We start from the raw sequence: 17,293 nt of genomic DNA, 5'->3' as shown, positions 1-17,293 counted from the left end.
GAGTTGAATGTAGTGAAAAGAGGCAGGAAGTGTGTGTGTTGGCAACATTTGGGACAATATGTGATTAAATGTGCTGATTCAAGGAGAGAGGAGAGGAGAGGAGAGGAGAGGAGAGGAGAGGAGAGGAGAGGAGAGGAGAGGAGAGGAGAGGAGAGGAGAGGAGAGGAAAGGAAACGAAAGGAGAGGAAACGAAAGGAGAGGAAAGGAAAGGAAAGGAAAGGAAAGGAAGGAAAGAAGAGGAAAGGAAGGAAAGGAGATGAGAGGTAAGGAAAGGAAAGAGGAAAGGAAGGAAGGAATAATTCAAGAGAAGGAAAGGAAGGAAGGAAGGAACAAGGAAAGGAGAGGAAAGGGAAGGGAAGGAAGGAAGGAGAGGAAAGTAAAGGAAGGAGAGGAGTGTAAAGGAAGGAAGGAAGGAATAAGGAAAGGAAAGGAGAGAAAATGAAAGGAAAGAATAAGGAAAGGGGAGGAGAGGAGAGGAAAGGAAAGGAAGGAAGGAAGGAATAAGGAAAGGAGAGGAAGGAAAGGAAAGGAGAGGAAGGAAGGAATGAGGAAAGGAAAGAAGGGGAAAGGAGAGGAGAGGAGGAGAGGAAAGAAAGGAGGAAAGGTAGGGAAAGGAAAGGAAGGAGAAGGGAAAAAAGGAAAGGAAAGGAGATGAGAGGAAAGGAGAGGAATAGAAGGAAAGGAGAGGAAAGGAAAGGAAAGGAAGGGATGAATAAGGAAAGGAATGGAAAGGAAGGAAGGAATGAGGAAAGGAAAGGAAAAATAAGAAAAGAAAGGAATGAATGCATGAAAGAAAAGGAGAGGAAAGGAAAGGAACGGAGAGGAAAGGAAAGGAAGGTAGAGGAGAGGAGAGGAGAGGAAAAGAAAGGAAAGGAATAAGGAAAGGAAATGTCGGATTGGGTTGATGCACAATAACTTTCACTTCTTTTTATGGATCATGAAGTATTAGATTAATGTCATGTATCCTCAGAGAGCTTGTCTCTCTGTTAAAGGATAATACAACTATACTTTTATTTTTTTTCCATCCTGATTAATTGCCATAAAGTTTATAATTCCTCCCAGCAGTCACATGTTACTGTCTGTCCTGCAGGAATCATCAGCTCCTACTCTCCAGAATGTCATTACAGCAGCTCGCCAAGTCACAATACTGCAATGACGAATTTAATCCATCATGTATTTATTTATTTTTTATTTTTTTACCGGCATGACTTTATAATGCAATCATTGCAGCTGCTGCTGTATCACAAGCTGTTCCATACTCAGCAGTAAAGAGATTCATATTGAAATGTACATCTGCAGGAACCGCAACAGGCGTTTAATTAAGTAAAAGTGTGAAATCACAATAGGAGACGGCCACACTCACACACTGCTGGGACGTTTCTAACAGCTTTCTCATACCGACACGTTTAGAATAGAGTCAGAGCCAATTAAGATGTGAAGGGAAACAATGGCCATCTGAGAGAGAGAGTGATATCCTGGAGAGACGATCTGAGGGATTCTCTCAGCAGCACGACTCAAGGAAACAGGAAAAGATCTTAAAGTGATTTAAACATGGCAGATGTACGGTGGCCCTGAAGTAAAAACCACACCAGGAATTCACAGATATTCCAGTAGAATGCAGCTTAAGGCACTTCCTGGCAAGTACAAGTACCTCAAAGTTGTACTTAAGTACAGTACTTGAGTAAATGCCATCACTGGCAAGGAACGGAGAGGAAAGGAAGGAAGGAATAAGGAAAGGAAAGGGAAGGAAGGAAGGAAGGAAGGAAAGGAAGGAAGGAAAAAAGGAATAAGTTAAGGAAAGGAAAGGAAAGAAGGAATAAGTTAAGGAAAGGAAGGAATAAGTTAAGGAAAGGAAAGCAAGGGACGAATAAATTAAGGAAAGGAAAGGGAAGGAAAGGAAAGGAATGAGAGGAAAGAAGAGGAAAGGAAGGAAGGAAGGAAGGAAGGAATAAGGAAAGGAGAGGAAAGGAACGAAGGAATAAGGAAAGGAAAGGAAGGAATAAGTTAAGGAAAGGAAAGGAAAGGAAGGAAAGGAGAGGAAAAGAAGGAAGGAATAAGTTAAGGAAAGGAAAGGAGAAGGAAGGAAGGAAGGGAAAGGAAAGGAAGGAATAAGTTAAGGAAAGGAAAGGAGAGGGAAGGAAGGAATAAGGAAAGGAAAGGAAAGGAAAGGAAGGAATAAGTTAAGGAAAGAAGAGGAGAGGAAAGGAAAGAATGAATGAGGAAAAGAAAGGAAAGGAAAGGAGGGGAAAGGAAGGAATAAGTTAAGGAAAGGACAGGAAAGGAAAGGAAAGGAAAGGAAGAAATGAATGAGGAAAAGAAAGGGAAGGAAGGAAGGAAGGAAAGGAAAGGAAGCACTTCTTTTTATGCTCTGGATCATAAAGTATTAGATTAATGTCATGTATCCTGCTGTTAAAGGATAATACCACTATCATTTTATTTTTTTCCATCCCAATTAATTGCCAACTCAACAAAATCTAAGACATAGGTTAAATCATTGTAATATAAATATAATATGTAACATATTAAACCTTTAAAATGAAACTGTGTATTTTTTACAGGCAAAGTGACTGAGTTGAGCTGATTTCTTATTTCAGATTTCCAATTTTCTGTAAAAGAAACACCTGAACAAAGGCCTTGCAGCCTTCAGTTGTCTTTTTAATGCTGTTACTTCAGTTATCACTCTTTTTCTCCACTGCTTCACGGTGTTGTTTCCTCCTGATAGGAGTGAAAACAGAGTGTAAAGTGAACCTGAACAATAGTCTCAGCTGCAGTGATTGCTGTTATAAAGTCAAGTTATGGAGGAAAATACATGATGCATTCTGTTTGTCAGAGCAGCGTTTTGTCTATGCAAGCTGTTTTTAATGGAATTAATAAAAAAGAATAGGAAAGGAAGGAAGGAGAGGAAAGAAGGAAGGAAGGAAGGGAGGAAAGGAAAGGAAAGGAGAGGAGAGGAAAAGAGAGGAGAGGAAAGGAAAGGAGAGGAGAGGAAAGGAAAGGGGAGGAGAGGAAAGGAAGGACGGAAGGAAGGAATGAGGAAAGGAAAGAAGGAATAAGTTATGGAAAGGAAAGGAAAGGAAAGGAGAAGAAAGAAGAGGAAAGGAGAAGAGGGGAAAAGAGAGGAGAGGAAAGGGAAGGAAAGGAAAGGAAGGAAGCAGAGGAAAGGAAAGGAGAGGAAAGGAGAGGAGAGGAAAGGAAGGAAGGAAAGGAAAGAAGGAATACGTTAAGGAAAGGAAAGAATAAGTTAAGGAAAGGAAAGAAGGAATAAGTTAAGGAAAGGAAAGGAAAGGAAGGAAGGAATACGTTAAGGAAAGGAAAGGAAAGGAAAGGAAAGGAAAGGAAAGAAGAGGAAAGGAAGGGAGGAATAAGTTAAGGAAAGGAAAGAAGAGGAAAGGAAAGGAAAGGAAAGGAGGGGAAAGGAAGGGAGGAATAAGTTAAGGAAAGAAGAGGAAAGGAAAAGAAAGGAAATGAAAGGAAGGAGAGGAAAGGAAGGAATAAGTTAAGGAAAGGAAAGGAGAGGAAAGGAAAGAAGAGGAAAGGAAGGGAGGAAAAAGTTAAGGAAAGGAGAGGAAAGGAAAGGAAAGGAAAGAAGAGGAAAGGAAGGGAGGAATAAGTTAAGGAAAGGAAAGAAGAGGAAAGGAAAGGAAAGGAAAGGAGGGGAAAGGAAGGGAGGAATAAGTTAAGGAAAGAAGAGGAAAGGAAAAGAAAAGAAAGGAAATGAAAGGAAGGAGAGGAAAGGAAGGAATAAGTTAAGGAAAGGAAAGGAGAGGAAAGGAAAGAAGAGGAAAGGAAGGGAGGAAAAAGTTAAGGATAGGATAGGAGAGGAAAGGAAAGGAGAAGAGATGAAAGGAAAGGAATGGAAATGAGGGGAAAGGAAGGAATAAGTTAAGGAAAGGAAAGAAGAGGAAAGGAAGGGAAAGGAAAGGAAAGGAGGGGAAAGGAAGGGAGGAATAAGTTAAGGAAAGAAGAGGAAAGGAAAAGAAAAGAAAGGAAATGAAAGGAAGGAGAGGAAAGGAGAGGGAAAAAAGGAAGGAAGGAATAAGTTAAGGAAAGGGAAGGAAGGAATAAGTTAAGGAAAGGAAAGAAAGGAAGGAAGGAATAAGTTAAGGAAAGGAAAGAAAAGGAATAAGGAAAGGAAATGTCGGAGTGTGTTGATGCAGAATAATAAACTAAATAAATAAAGGAAGGAAGGAAGGATTGGTGGTGTTGTTTCCTCCTGATAGGAGTGAAAACAGAGTGTAAAGTGAACCTGAACAATAGTCTCAGCTGCAGTGATTGCTGTTATAAAGTCAAGTTATGGAGGAAAATACATGATGCATTCTGTTTGTCAGAGCAGCGTTTTGTCTATGCAAGCTGTTTTTAATGGAATTTTTTTAAAAGAATAAGAGCCGGTGACTCCGGGAGGTCGGCCAAACCGGCTGTAATAGAGACAGAACAGGAACTTCAAACTTTGGAGAATACATCAACAGGTTCACACATTTCATGGGACATAATGGCAAAGAAAATACAATTATAATACACCTGGTTTTATCTTTAAAAGTAGAGAAAACAGTTTTGCATACAGCAACTAAAAGCTGCTGCCACACCTACTACTGAACACAACATCTGCTTCTATTAGATAAGGATGCTTACACATACACATGCAGTGACTATTGTTTTTTTTAATTAATTTTCCAATTACAATACAAACAAACACAGAACACAAGTTAAAACAATAGACGGTAAATAGAAACTTAGGAAAAAAAAATATTTCACCTAAAAGGAACCATGTAAACAACTAATCTCTAGAAACAGATTTTGCATACAAATACAGAATCTGTGGACAAACTGGATCAACATTTTGAAACACAAAAAACAAAAATAAAAAACATACAAAAAACACTTTTTTAAAACAAAAAAACGCACAGAAACACACATGAAAAAACACACCAAAAAACATACAAAAAAACATAAAAACACATAGAACACACACATAAAACACACAAAAGACATACAAAAAATTACAAAAAAACAAAAATAAAAAACATACAAAAAACACTTTTTATTTTTACAAAAAACACACACAAAAAAACACCAAAACACAGGAAAGAATTACAAAAAACACTTTTTAAAACAAAAAACCCACACAGAAAATACACAGAAAAAACACATAAAAAACACACCAAAAAATTACAAAAAACAAAAATAAAAACCATACAAAAACACTTTTTTTTAATTTAATTTAATTTTTTTTACAAAACACACAGAAAATGACAAAATAAACCCATAAAAACACACAGAATACGCACATAAAATCACACAAAAAACACACAAAAACATTACAAAAAACACATAAAAATTACAAAATTACAAAATTACAAAAAATAGCCCAAAATCACAAAAAAAACCCAGTAAACACAAAAGATTGCATTACAAATGTTGAAACACACACTGCAAAATCTGAAAAAACTCTGCAAAAAAAGTAAAATCATGTTCCACTTGGTGGTGGTGATTTTAACCTTTGCTGAAAAAGAGTTGATGCATTAAATGTAACATGGAAACTTGTGAAAAAGCCAAAACTTTAGAGAGAAGCTGCTTCGTTTTCGTCATGAAGAAGTCAAAGTGCTCCAGAGCTTTCTACTCACTCAAGGTCTTTAACTTGCAAGTCGAGCCAAGTTTATTTGTAAATCACCTTTCAACAACAGGCTGATTCAAAGTGCTTTACAAAGACATTAAGAGCATTGGAGAGAGACTCATAAAATGACATTCAAATATAACATTTTAAGACGGAAAGCGCTGATAAATAATAAAAATAATAATTTCAAAGGAGGAGAAGTGAGAGTGCAGTATTACTGAAAGGCAGTGGCAAACAGAGAAGTCTTCAGTCTTCATTTAAAAGAGTTGAGAGTTGCAGCAGAACTCAATTCAGTTCAATTCAAACAACTTTATTAGTCCCACAAAGGGCAATTCATGTTGAGCAGCAGGTTGTTGTGGTTCATACGGTCCACAACAAATAGTCAATACATAAACACACATCAGACAACATGGAGCTTAGAATGGACACATTATAAAAGCCTGTGGTAGACTACTGCATAGAGATTATTCATAAGTAAAAGACCTGCAATTTTCCGGGTTAGGGTTCAGATTTCTGGTGCATGAAATGAAAAAAAAGACACAAAATGACTAAAAAAAGACACAAAATGAGTGAAAAAAACACTTAATTACTGCAAAAAAATACACAGAATTACCAAAAAAGACACAAAATTATTTAAAAAAGAAACAAAATGACCAAAAAAAACACACAATGACAGAAAAAAAATCTAAATTACTTAAAGAAGAAACAAAATGACCAAACAAAGACACAGAATTACCAAAAAAGACACAAAATTACCAAAAAAGACACAAAGTTACCAAAAAAGTAATTAAAGGGACCTTCCACACACAACATGGTAAAGTGCCATTCATATAAAACTCACATTAAACTTTCATATCAAGTTGAGGGCCACAAAATATCGTCACGAGGGCCACAATTGGTCTGCGGGCCGCGATTTTGAGACCCCTGGCCTAAAGCATTCAAGACCAACAATAGTATTTTGAAATCAATTATTTTACAGTTGGAAGCCAGTGTAAGGAGCTCAGAACTGGACTAATATGATCTACTGTTTTGGTCTTAGTGAGAACTGGAGCCGTTTTTTTCCTGTAAAATCCAGTTGCAAATCATCAAAACTGTGGATTGAGTGGACTCAAGTTCAGGTCATTCCATAGTGAATCCATCAAAATTAAACCATTGTACCCAATGTTTATATTGTATGATAATGCTTGCATAAGACACACAGAAATTTCAAGATAAAGTGTTTGATAAATAATCAAACATAAATGTTTGTTGTTAAGTGTCTTGTTTGTCATGTTATTTCACTGTTTTACCACCATTCAGCAGAACCCGAGGGACATTTTTATCTTTGTTCTTCCCAGATAGAATTTTTCAAACAACCAACAGAATCAATAGATTTGCAATCTTTTCTTCTATGTATCTCCTTTTTTTGTCTCTTCCTTCACTTTCTACCCCTGCTCACCTCTCTCCCTCTCTCCAGACGCTGCAGATGGGTATAAAGCACTTCTCCGGTCTGTTTGTGATGCTCTGTGTGGGCGTGGCCTTATCTCTACTGACCACAATAGCAGAACACATCGTGTACAAGCTGGTGATCCCGAGGGTGAAGGAGCCTCGCTTCAAATACTGGCTGCACACCAGCCAGGTACCAAGAAATACACACAAATACACACTCATGAGTCAGAAAACACACAAAAACCAGAAGAGATATTCTGATTATTACTCACAGGAAGTGAGAAATGTAAAAAATACTCCATTGCAAATTTCTGCGCTTTTATTTTGAAAGGATTTGCTGCAACGTGTACTGCAGTGCTCACACACAAAAATTCCAAAAAAACAGCCCAAAGTCAATTGGCAATCAAAAATCAAATAATGAAAAATTGAATTGAATTAATCAATTAATTAATTAATTAAATTAATTCATTTCACACAATTTCTGTGTTATAATAAAAACAAATAACAAAAGTTTCTGCACTTTTATTTTGAAAGGATTTGCTGCAACGTGTACTGCAGTGCTCACACACAAAAATTTACAAAAAACACATAAAAATGAAAAAATTACAAAAAACATCCCAAAGTCAATTGGCAATCAAAAATCAAATAATGAAAAATTTAATTTAATTAATTAATTGATTAATTAAATATTAAAATCATATTTCAGTTTTTTTTCCATGTCGTATTTTTGATCTGAGCCTAAGATTGAAAAATGAAAAAAACAAGCATTTTTTTTGTTTTTTGTGTTATAATAAAAACAAATAACAAAAGTTTCTGCACTTTTATTTTGAAAGTACTTGCTGCAACGTGTACTGCAGTGCTCACACAAAAAAAAATCCAAAAAACACATAAAAATTACAAAAAACAGCCCAAAGTCACACACAAAAAAAACAGTAAACACAAAAGATTACATTAAAATGTTTTATTAAATTAAAAATCTGAAAAAATCTCTGCAAAAAAATAAAGTCATGTTACACAATAACCAGGAGAGATATTCTGATTATTACTCACAGGAAGTGAAAGAATGTAAAAAAAATACTTCATTGCAAAAAAAATAATTTGATTAATTAATTAACTAAATATTAAAATCAAATTTCAGTTTTTCCATTTCGTATTTTTGATCTGAGCCCAAGATTGAAAAATGAAAAAACAAGCATTTTTTTTGTTTTTTGTGTTATAATAAAAACAAATAACAAAATAATCAGTCAATTAGCAGATTTTTGATTGCCAATTTAAATTGGAAAGAATGAATGATTCACGGATTTTGCAAGTTTCTGCACTTTTATTTTGAAAGTATTTGCTGAAACGTACACTGCAAAATCTGAAAAAATCCCTGCAAAAAAAGTAAAGTCACGTTACACAATATCCAGAAGAGATATTCTGATTATTACTCACAGGAAGTGAAAGAATGTAAGAAAAAAATACTCCATTGCAAGTTTCTGCACTTTTATTTTGAAAGTACTTGCTGCAACGCATACTGCAGTGCTCAATACTTTCTTATGTTCTCTGTCTCTTTCTCAACACACACCGTAGGAGAGTAATTTCACGGAAACAGACAGAATCATTTCCAGTCTGTGTGTGACAGCCAATGTGTTGCTTGTTTTCCAGAGATTACACCGAGCCCTCAACTCCGTCTTCACTGATGACAAACTGCCGACTGTTACCAAGCCTGAGAAGAGGTACTGTCCCTGATGAAGGCTGGGCTCAATACACTCTCACTTCAATCCAATAAATCCAGCAGACAACCACATCACTGTAATATATTCATGCTTAATGTGATATCTCTTTATGAATTTGATTTTAAGGGAAGTCCTGTCCCTAACGGATTGAACTGAATATGAACTGAGCCCAGCTGTGTTGTCATTATTTATGACCCATTTAGTACATTTTGTTTTGACTTGGGATTTAGGCTCATTAAAACTCTTGTCACACAAGGACATCAGAAACAGGTTTGCCACCAGCTAATGTTTCCATCCGTTGCCGCTGGTTACCGAAGTTCTTTCATCCAGATAAACAGTCGATGCTGCCAATTCTCCAGACGCCACTGCACAAAAAAAAAGTCTCCAAAGACTGCACAAGAAAAGTGTAACTTCCAGTTCTGAAACTTGAAAGCAATGCAAAAGTGCTTGCATTCTTTATAATAACCACTAGGGGGAGACTCTACTGGCTGCAAAAAGAAACCATAGACTGTATATAAATAATGGACGTAGTCACCGTGTTAGCATTAACTGGAGCATTGACTGGGATGTTCATTTTGGCTAGCAAAAAAACAAAACAAAATGTTCGTTACTTGTGTCTGTTAGTCCAACCAAACGCTGAACAAGACATTTTTACTGAATAAAACGTTCAAATAAACTGTCATTAAGTGAAAATACAGTGAAAGGGTCAAAGTTATGAGACCAAACCACTAAACCTCCTCTTTTATATCTATATAACGTTATATATAACTTTATTGACACGTTGCCGTGGATACGCATTGCTCTGCTTCTCTCCTGATGACGGCTCGCCTTGTTAGTGACCTGTCAATCAAAGGTAGCCCCGCCCCAAATCATACGATTCTTTATCTTCTATTTTCTTCTGAATGGGGCCATTATTTACACTATTAACATCAGATTGTCTTGAAGAAGATGTTTTACTAGTGATTGAGACCATAGTAATTACCATAAATTACCACAAATGACACAAAATGACCAAAAGAAGACACTAAATGACAAAAAAACACACAAACTTTTGGATCCAAAAATGCCAATAAATCTCAACTGTGTTCATATCTCTGACAAACTACCACAGAAATGGATCAAACTGAAGCAGCTGAGTAAAGAAACAAGAGTTCAGATTCATACATTAAGGAAAGAAGGAAACACAAAGTCTAGACCTGATAATTAGAGTCAAAATGTGTTCTAATAAATGACTCTTTATATAATAATCACCTTTATTTTGTTGCAAAGTATATGAAATAAATGGAACTATGATCTATTTTGTACAAATTAGATCTTGCTTCCAAACTTTTGGCCTGTAGTGTATTTTTTACTCATTTTAGGGTTCTATTAAGTCAAATCCAGAGCATTACTACATTTTAAACAGCTCAAAATAAAGAAAAATAGGTAAATTTAGCAAAGATGCAATGCTGAATTCTGGGGCATCACTATCATTTGATGTAACCTCCAAAAAAGTGTTTCCAGAAGCCAATTTTCCAAACTCAAACAGCCCATTGGCCAAATGATCAGGCTGCGAATAAGTGACATCAATTAACATCCAAGTGGCAGTTGAGGGACCCATTTTTAATCAGAAACAGAATAGAATGGTCAGACTGTTGGAAGCTAATTATCAGTAAGGGAAATTGAGGAAATAATCTCACGCTGACGTCACGGAGCATTGTTTGGCTCAGTGGGTGAGAGGAGATTTGCTAAATCACGAAAAGCTTCTTTTTGATCGGCTCCTTTTCAAATGTTGCATGGCTGCACTTTGTGAGGGTTTATGTAACTAATCTGGAGAGTCATTTTGACACCAATACCGTGTGTGTCACAGTGTAGCTTCCCTTTTGTTCATTTTGGGTCACTGCTCACATTGGAGCTTCCTCTTTGCCATAAGTTAACTATATCTGATCTATGGGAAAGCAACGTGGTGAATTATTATTCCTTTAACCCTGTGGAGTGTCCAAAGACTTGTTGCCTCCAACCAGACTAGAAAACAAAGCAGCGTGGAGCCCTACTGTAAATTTACCTCTAAAGTTCTGGCTGTAAACTCCATGAGGCCAGTTTCAGTTTGATGATGATATACCAAGTAAAACTGGAGACAAGCTCAAATAGATTTCGTATCAAATGATAGAACTGGATGGAACTCTCTTATATGGTAGATTTGACACCTTTGGTCACATTTGAAACATTTAAAATTCTTTATTGAGCATGATAGACACAAAATGACTAAAAAAGAAACAAAATAACCAAAAAAAGACACAAAATGACTAAAAAAGACACAAAAAGGCACAAAATGACCAAAAAAATACACAAAATGAATAAAAAAAGACACAAAAAGGCACAAAATGACCAAAAATATACACAAAATGATTTAAAAAAGACACAAAATGACAAAAAAGACGCAAAACGACTAAAAAAAGACACAAAATGCCGAAAAAAAAGACACAAAATGACCAAAAAAGACACAAAATCACTAAATAAGACACAAAATGACGAAAAAAAGACACAAAATGACTAAAAAAAGACACAAAATGATTAAAAAAAGACACAAAATGACCAAAAAAGACACAAAATGACAAAAAAAGAGACAAAAAGACACAAAATGACTAAAAAAAGACACAAAATTACTAAAAAAGGACACACAATGACCAAAAATGACCAAAAAAGACACAAAACGACCAAAAAAGACATGAAAATGATTCAAAAATGGACAGAATAGCCCTATAAGACTCCACAGTTAAAGGTCTCTGAGTGGAGATCAAAAACAATCCTTACTCAGCAGCTGATTTCCATTTCATCTTCCTGTGTGATTCTTCTTCTGTCCTGTTTCCACCTATTCCTGCTTAGCGCCACACTGAGGGCCTCTCAGGTGGAGCGCTGAGTGGGATTAAACACAGGTAATAATGGTGGAGCCGAGGCCATGTGAGGGATGCCTGTGGTAATGAGGATAGATTACCTACTGCTGCATAATTAGACTCATTCAATCAGGCTCTGCTGCATCGGGCCTGCATGCTGTCTGAGAGTCACAAATTATTACCGTCATACTGTCAGCGTCCCACAGGAACCTCGCGTGTCAGAAATGTCTTTTTTGCAGGGTGATCTTCTTTGGGTCGGAAAAAATACACAAAAACCCTCAGTGCTGCTACAGTAGCACATGTTACACAAAAACACTGCACTGTAAATAATCGCTGTGAAATCTACTGTATTACTGTATTATTCAGCTGATTTTTACAGTATAGTGCTGTATAATTTACAATAAAAATCAGTCCTTGTGACAAAATTACATTAGTCAAAGCTTGCCTGTAGAAAAAAGACAGTAGACAGTGTAATACTGTGAAAAGTAAAGTAGATGACTGTATTTTTCCATTTTTATCATAATTTGGACCAGAATCAGTCCTATACAAATGCTGTTTTAAATAATTAACTTAAAGTTTTTTATATCAAACACAGCATGGAAAATCAATTGTAAAACTGTAAATGTTTTAATAATATTTTCTTTAGTGTATCGAGTAATTACTTGCAATAACTAATTATTTTTAAAAAATAATGATGAAATTACTATCAAATTAAAATTATTGTTTACAGTGCCATATTGCCATGTACAGTACCAACACTATTATTGTTATAATTATTATTACTATTAACTAGTAACTACAAAAATTACTTCAAAAAGACACAAAATGACCAAAAAATATGCAGAATTACCAAAAAAAGACACAAAATTATTTTAAAAAGACACAAAATTACCAAAAAAAGACACAAAATTATTTTAAAAAGACACAAAATGACCAAAGAAAGACACAAATTTACCAAAAATGACTAAAAAAGACACAAAACAGACACAAAATGACAAAAAATACACAAAATGACTAAAAAAAAGACACAAAATGACAAAAAAAGACACAATATGACTAAAAAAGACACAAAATGATGAAAAAAAGACACAATATGACTAAAAAAGACACAAAATGATGAAAAAAAGACACAAAATGACCAAAAAAAGACACAAAATGCCACATACAGTACCATTAAAAATCACAATGTTTAACTGTTTTTTATTCTTACAGTAAACAAATCATTAAATAAAACTAAAATCAGTGTTTTTTTATTTTGCAGTATTAAAAGTACTGTAAATAAAAATACAGTAGTTGTACTGTAAACAATAATTACAGTAAGTTACTTGTTAATTGCTGCCAATAAGTTACTGTAAAAACACAGTAAATTCTTTACAGTGTGTATATACACACACCTGTGAGTCATCAGTATAATAAAAAGGAGATATTATGTGATCAAATGGAGCATATGGGTAGAAAAATGAAATTGGTCTAAAATGAGTACTTAAGATGGAACCATAGCATATTTCATTTCCTAACGGTGCTAAGAAGGAAGTAGAAAAGCCCAAAGGCATCAGAGAAGTGTCTGTCTGGGAGAATTAGCAGCAGCGTCTGTAATATCAGCCTCTGATGTCCAATTAAGATCCTGTGATTTAGTAGCAGAGGAGTGTTGAGGTCATGGAGCTCTGAGAGGACCTCTAACAGACACTAAAACAAGATCATCTGTCACTTCTAGTAGATCACTTACAATTCAGCAGTTATTCTCTCTTTGATGGAGAAATTATATTATATGGGAGAGACTGAAAGGACTGCTGGGCCACATGTATGAATGCTTTCTTATTATTTTCTTTTTTTTTATGTGTTCTTGCACAAAGCAATAAGAGGAAAATGAGAAAATCATACGTGGGATTCATGAAATGTGACAAAAGATTACCCAAAAAGACACAACATGACTAAAAAAAGACACAAAATGACCAAAAAAGAAACAAAATAACTAAAATAAGACAAAATTACAAAAAAAGACACAAAATGACAAAATAAGACACAAAATGACTAACAAAGACACAAAATGACTACAAAAGAAACAAAATGACTAAAAAAAGACACAAAATGACCCAAAAAAAGAAACAAAATGACTAAAAAAAGACACAAATTACAAAAAAAAAACACAAAATGACCAAAAAAAACAAACACAAAATGACCAAAAAAAGACACAAAATGACCAAAAAAAGACACAAAATGACCAAAAAAGAAACAAAATAACAAAAAAGACACAAAATGTCAAAAAAGACACAAAATGACACAAAAAAGACACAAAATAACCCAAAAAAAGACACAAAATGACCAAAAAAAGACACAAAATAACAAAAAAAGACACAAAATTACCAAAAAAAGACACTAAATGACAATAAAGACACAAAATGACCCAAAAAGACACAAAATTACCAAAAAGACACAAAATGACTAAAAAAAGACACAAAATGACCAAAAAAGACACAAAATGACCAAAAAGACACAAAATGACAAAAAAGACACAAAATGACAAAAAAAAACTCAAAATGACAAAAAAAAGACACGAAACGACTAAAAAAAGACACGAAACGACTAAAAAAGAAACAAAATGACAAAAAAAGACACGAAACGACTAAAAAAAGACACGAAACGACTAAAAAAGAAACAAAATGACAAAAAAAAGACACAAAATGACTAAAAATTAGTCTTACCTGTGTTGGGGATAACAACTACTTTATTCGTTTTTAGAGTGAGTTTGCTAGTTTTAATTAGTTTTTATTTTTTGGAAAATTATTGGTTTTAGTTTAGTTTTTATTAGTTGTAGTTTTGTTATGGGGTATTTGTTGGGTGCCAGATTCGAATAAGTCCCAATAAATGTTTCCTTTTTCTCCTTTGTCTGATCCATCTCAGCCCCAATAAGTTTATTAAGTCATAAAACCAGATAGATGAAATAGATTTCATTTTCAAAAAGGTTTACGTATGAAAAAAGTTGACAAAGATGAAAATAAAGGACATTTTCACTATAATTTTAGTTAGTTTTGTAACAACATACTACCGTTTCAGTTAGTTCTGTTTTAAAAAAAAACTCATTCAACTCACTAAACTTTCATTAACTATAATAACTTTGGTGCAAGCCACAAACCAAAAAGCCAACTGATATTTTGCAGGTAACCCCATTCATGTTTTCAGATGCTACAAGTTATATCCCGCTATAGGAAAATCCTGAGAGGACAAAAGTTAGGATGGAAGTACAAAGAGTGGTTGCCATGGAGACCATGCACCATCCCGTCTAGTCACATTGGTGTAAGCTGGCAGCAGGTTTTCAGAACTTTGTATTGCAAGTAGTTGCAAGTTTCAACTCGTCTCGTCACGAAACTTTGGTTTGAACCGGGCTTTAGAAAATCTATATACAAAACCATTCAACGTCTGTGTTGTCTAGGAAACGGTTTGCATTCTGCCTTTGATTCCTCACTTCTGAGGGCACATACAATTTCCCTCAAGAGTTCAATTGTCGGGCAACCAGAGCAACTCTGCAGTGTCGAAATAATTGGGCAGGGATTGTGTTTCCCTGTTTCAGTCCTGCTGTGTGTTTCTTATGGTGCATCATCACCACGATCTGAAGAAGAAGCATAATCACAACAGATAAGAGCTGCTGTATGATAGCTTATTGCAAGAAGTTAATGTTTTTAGCCTCCATTTAACCCTTTGATGCACAACATGGGCCAAAAATGACCCTCATTCATTCCCCATGTATTTAATAACTTTATTTAATCATAATATTATGTTATTTAATGCTGCTGTGTGTTTCTGTGCTCTATCTTTTGATATCAACTTATTTTATGATTGAATATTCCAAGTATTCTTTAAATATCTTGTTTTTGATAACAACAGATCATTATTTCCATTTTGCTTCTCATACTTTATGAAGAAAAAACGTTTTTGTATTATTACATAGCTAACTACTTGGCTAAGTAGCTTGCTATGGTAAATACTTAGCCATGAAGTTAGCTAAGTAGTTAATTTAGCAAGCTACTTAGCTAAGTAGTTAATTTAGCAAGCTACTTAGCTAACTACTAAAAAAAGACACAAAATGACCAAAAAAGACAAAAATGACCAAAAAAAGACACAAAATGACCAAAAAAAGACACAAAATGACTAAAAATAGACACAAAATGACCAAAAAAAGAAGCAAAATGACAAAAAAAAGACACAAAATGACAAAAAAAAGCAAAGTAGAAAGAAGTAGAAAAGCGAAGTTGTTAACAAGCTACTTAGCTAAATACTTAGCCAATAAGTTAGCGAAGTAGTTAGCTTAGCAAGCTACTTAGCTAAATACTTAGCCAATAAGTTAGCTAAGTAGTTAGCTAAGCAAGCTACTTAGCTAAATACTTAGCCAAGAAGTTAGCAAAGTAGTTAGCTTAGCAAGCTACTTAGCTAACTACTTAGCTAACAAGTTAGCTAAGCAGTTAGCTTAGCAAGCTACTTAGCTAAATACTTAGCCAATAAATTAATGAAGTAGTTAGCTAAGCAAGCTACTTAGCTAAACACTAAGCCAATAAGTTAGCTAAGCAGTTAGCTTAGCAAGTACTAGTGACACAAAAAGGGATTTTATTAAAAAATGAATAAAGGAAAACATAAAATTAGGATGTATGATGATCAAAAACAAACTAATTGAGGAAAACCTGGAATACTGAATGATGAAAATAATTTATTGCAAAGATACAGAAGATAAAAACTCATTCATATCGGGTCACTTTAGACCATGTTGTGCATCAAAGGGTTAAAGGTGTCCAGAGCTGCTGGTGGCAGGTCAGGGTCTTGCTGAAGGACTTCAGCAGGGAGCATCATGTCTTTCTGCTGCACCTGTCTGCATGCTGAAGGACGGACTCCCTATTCACTGTGAGACAAGCTGACAGACATCTGTACTGACAGATGGGTTGGGAAATACTGATCAGTGGTGAAATATTCACTTCTAACTCCACTCTATGAATGTAGCGTAGAGAACGGCTGCAGGGAGACACAGTGTCCTCTTCATGAGCTGCTCTGGTTGACAAGAGACACTAAAGGATCTGGAGGTTGGACGCTGGAAGTTGTACCAAGGTTATTATAGTTAAATAAAGTAAAGAAATAACGAAATAACATTTCTGTTAACTGAAATAAAAATAAAAACAAGAGTTTTTGGTAACACTTTACAATAACCATCATTTATAAATGGTAAACAGGCCATTTAGAACGGTAAATACATAATTTAGAAATGACAAATATATGGTTTATTAATGTAAGTTTATAGTTACTTTACCATTAACAAACAATTAAATTATAATTAATAATTTATTAACAGTTTTACTCATTTTAACATTTTTAACACCATATTAAGTTTGTAAATGATTTTGAAATGATTCATATACCTTTAAGGAATTGGTTGAAAACATTTAAAGATTAAATATGTATAGCACTTTGAAAATGGTTAATAATTGGTTTATAAACCATTTATAAACATGACTTAGTTGGTAATTGTAAACCGAGTTTTTAAAAAAAAACCATAACTAACTAAAACTGTATTTTGTGGCTACAAAACTAACTAAAATTATAGTGAAAATGTCCTTCGTTTTCGTCTTTGACAACTTTTTTCATCCGTAAACCTTTTTGGTTGATATGAAATCTATTTCATC

At 34.6% G+C, this 17,293-nt stretch overlaps 1 protein-coding gene across 1 annotated transcript in view; it reads left to right on the top strand.

The window, feature by feature from the left end:
- Positions 1-17,293, top strand: part of grin3a (glutamate receptor, ionotropic, N-methyl-D-aspartate 3A) — a 105,619-nt gene that overhangs the window by 77,879 nt on the left and 10,447 nt on the right. Inside the window, exons 8-9 of the mRNA XM_059357832.1 lie at positions 7,068-7,229; positions 8,687-8,757. Of these exons, the coding sequence (XP_059213815.1) occupies positions 7,068-7,229; positions 8,687-8,757 (233 nt within the window). The remainder of the gene's footprint in view (positions 1-7,067; positions 7,230-8,686; positions 8,758-17,293) is intronic.

The sequence above is a fragment of the Centropristis striata genome, chromosome 19 (genome assembly GCF_030273125.1).
Source record: "Centropristis striata isolate RG_2023a ecotype Rhode Island chromosome 19, C.striata_1.0, whole genome shotgun sequence".
Taxonomy (NCBI): Eukaryota; Metazoa; Chordata; class Actinopteri; order Perciformes; family Serranidae; genus Centropristis; species Centropristis striata.
This window is presented reverse-complemented; position numbering and strand designations above follow the sequence as displayed.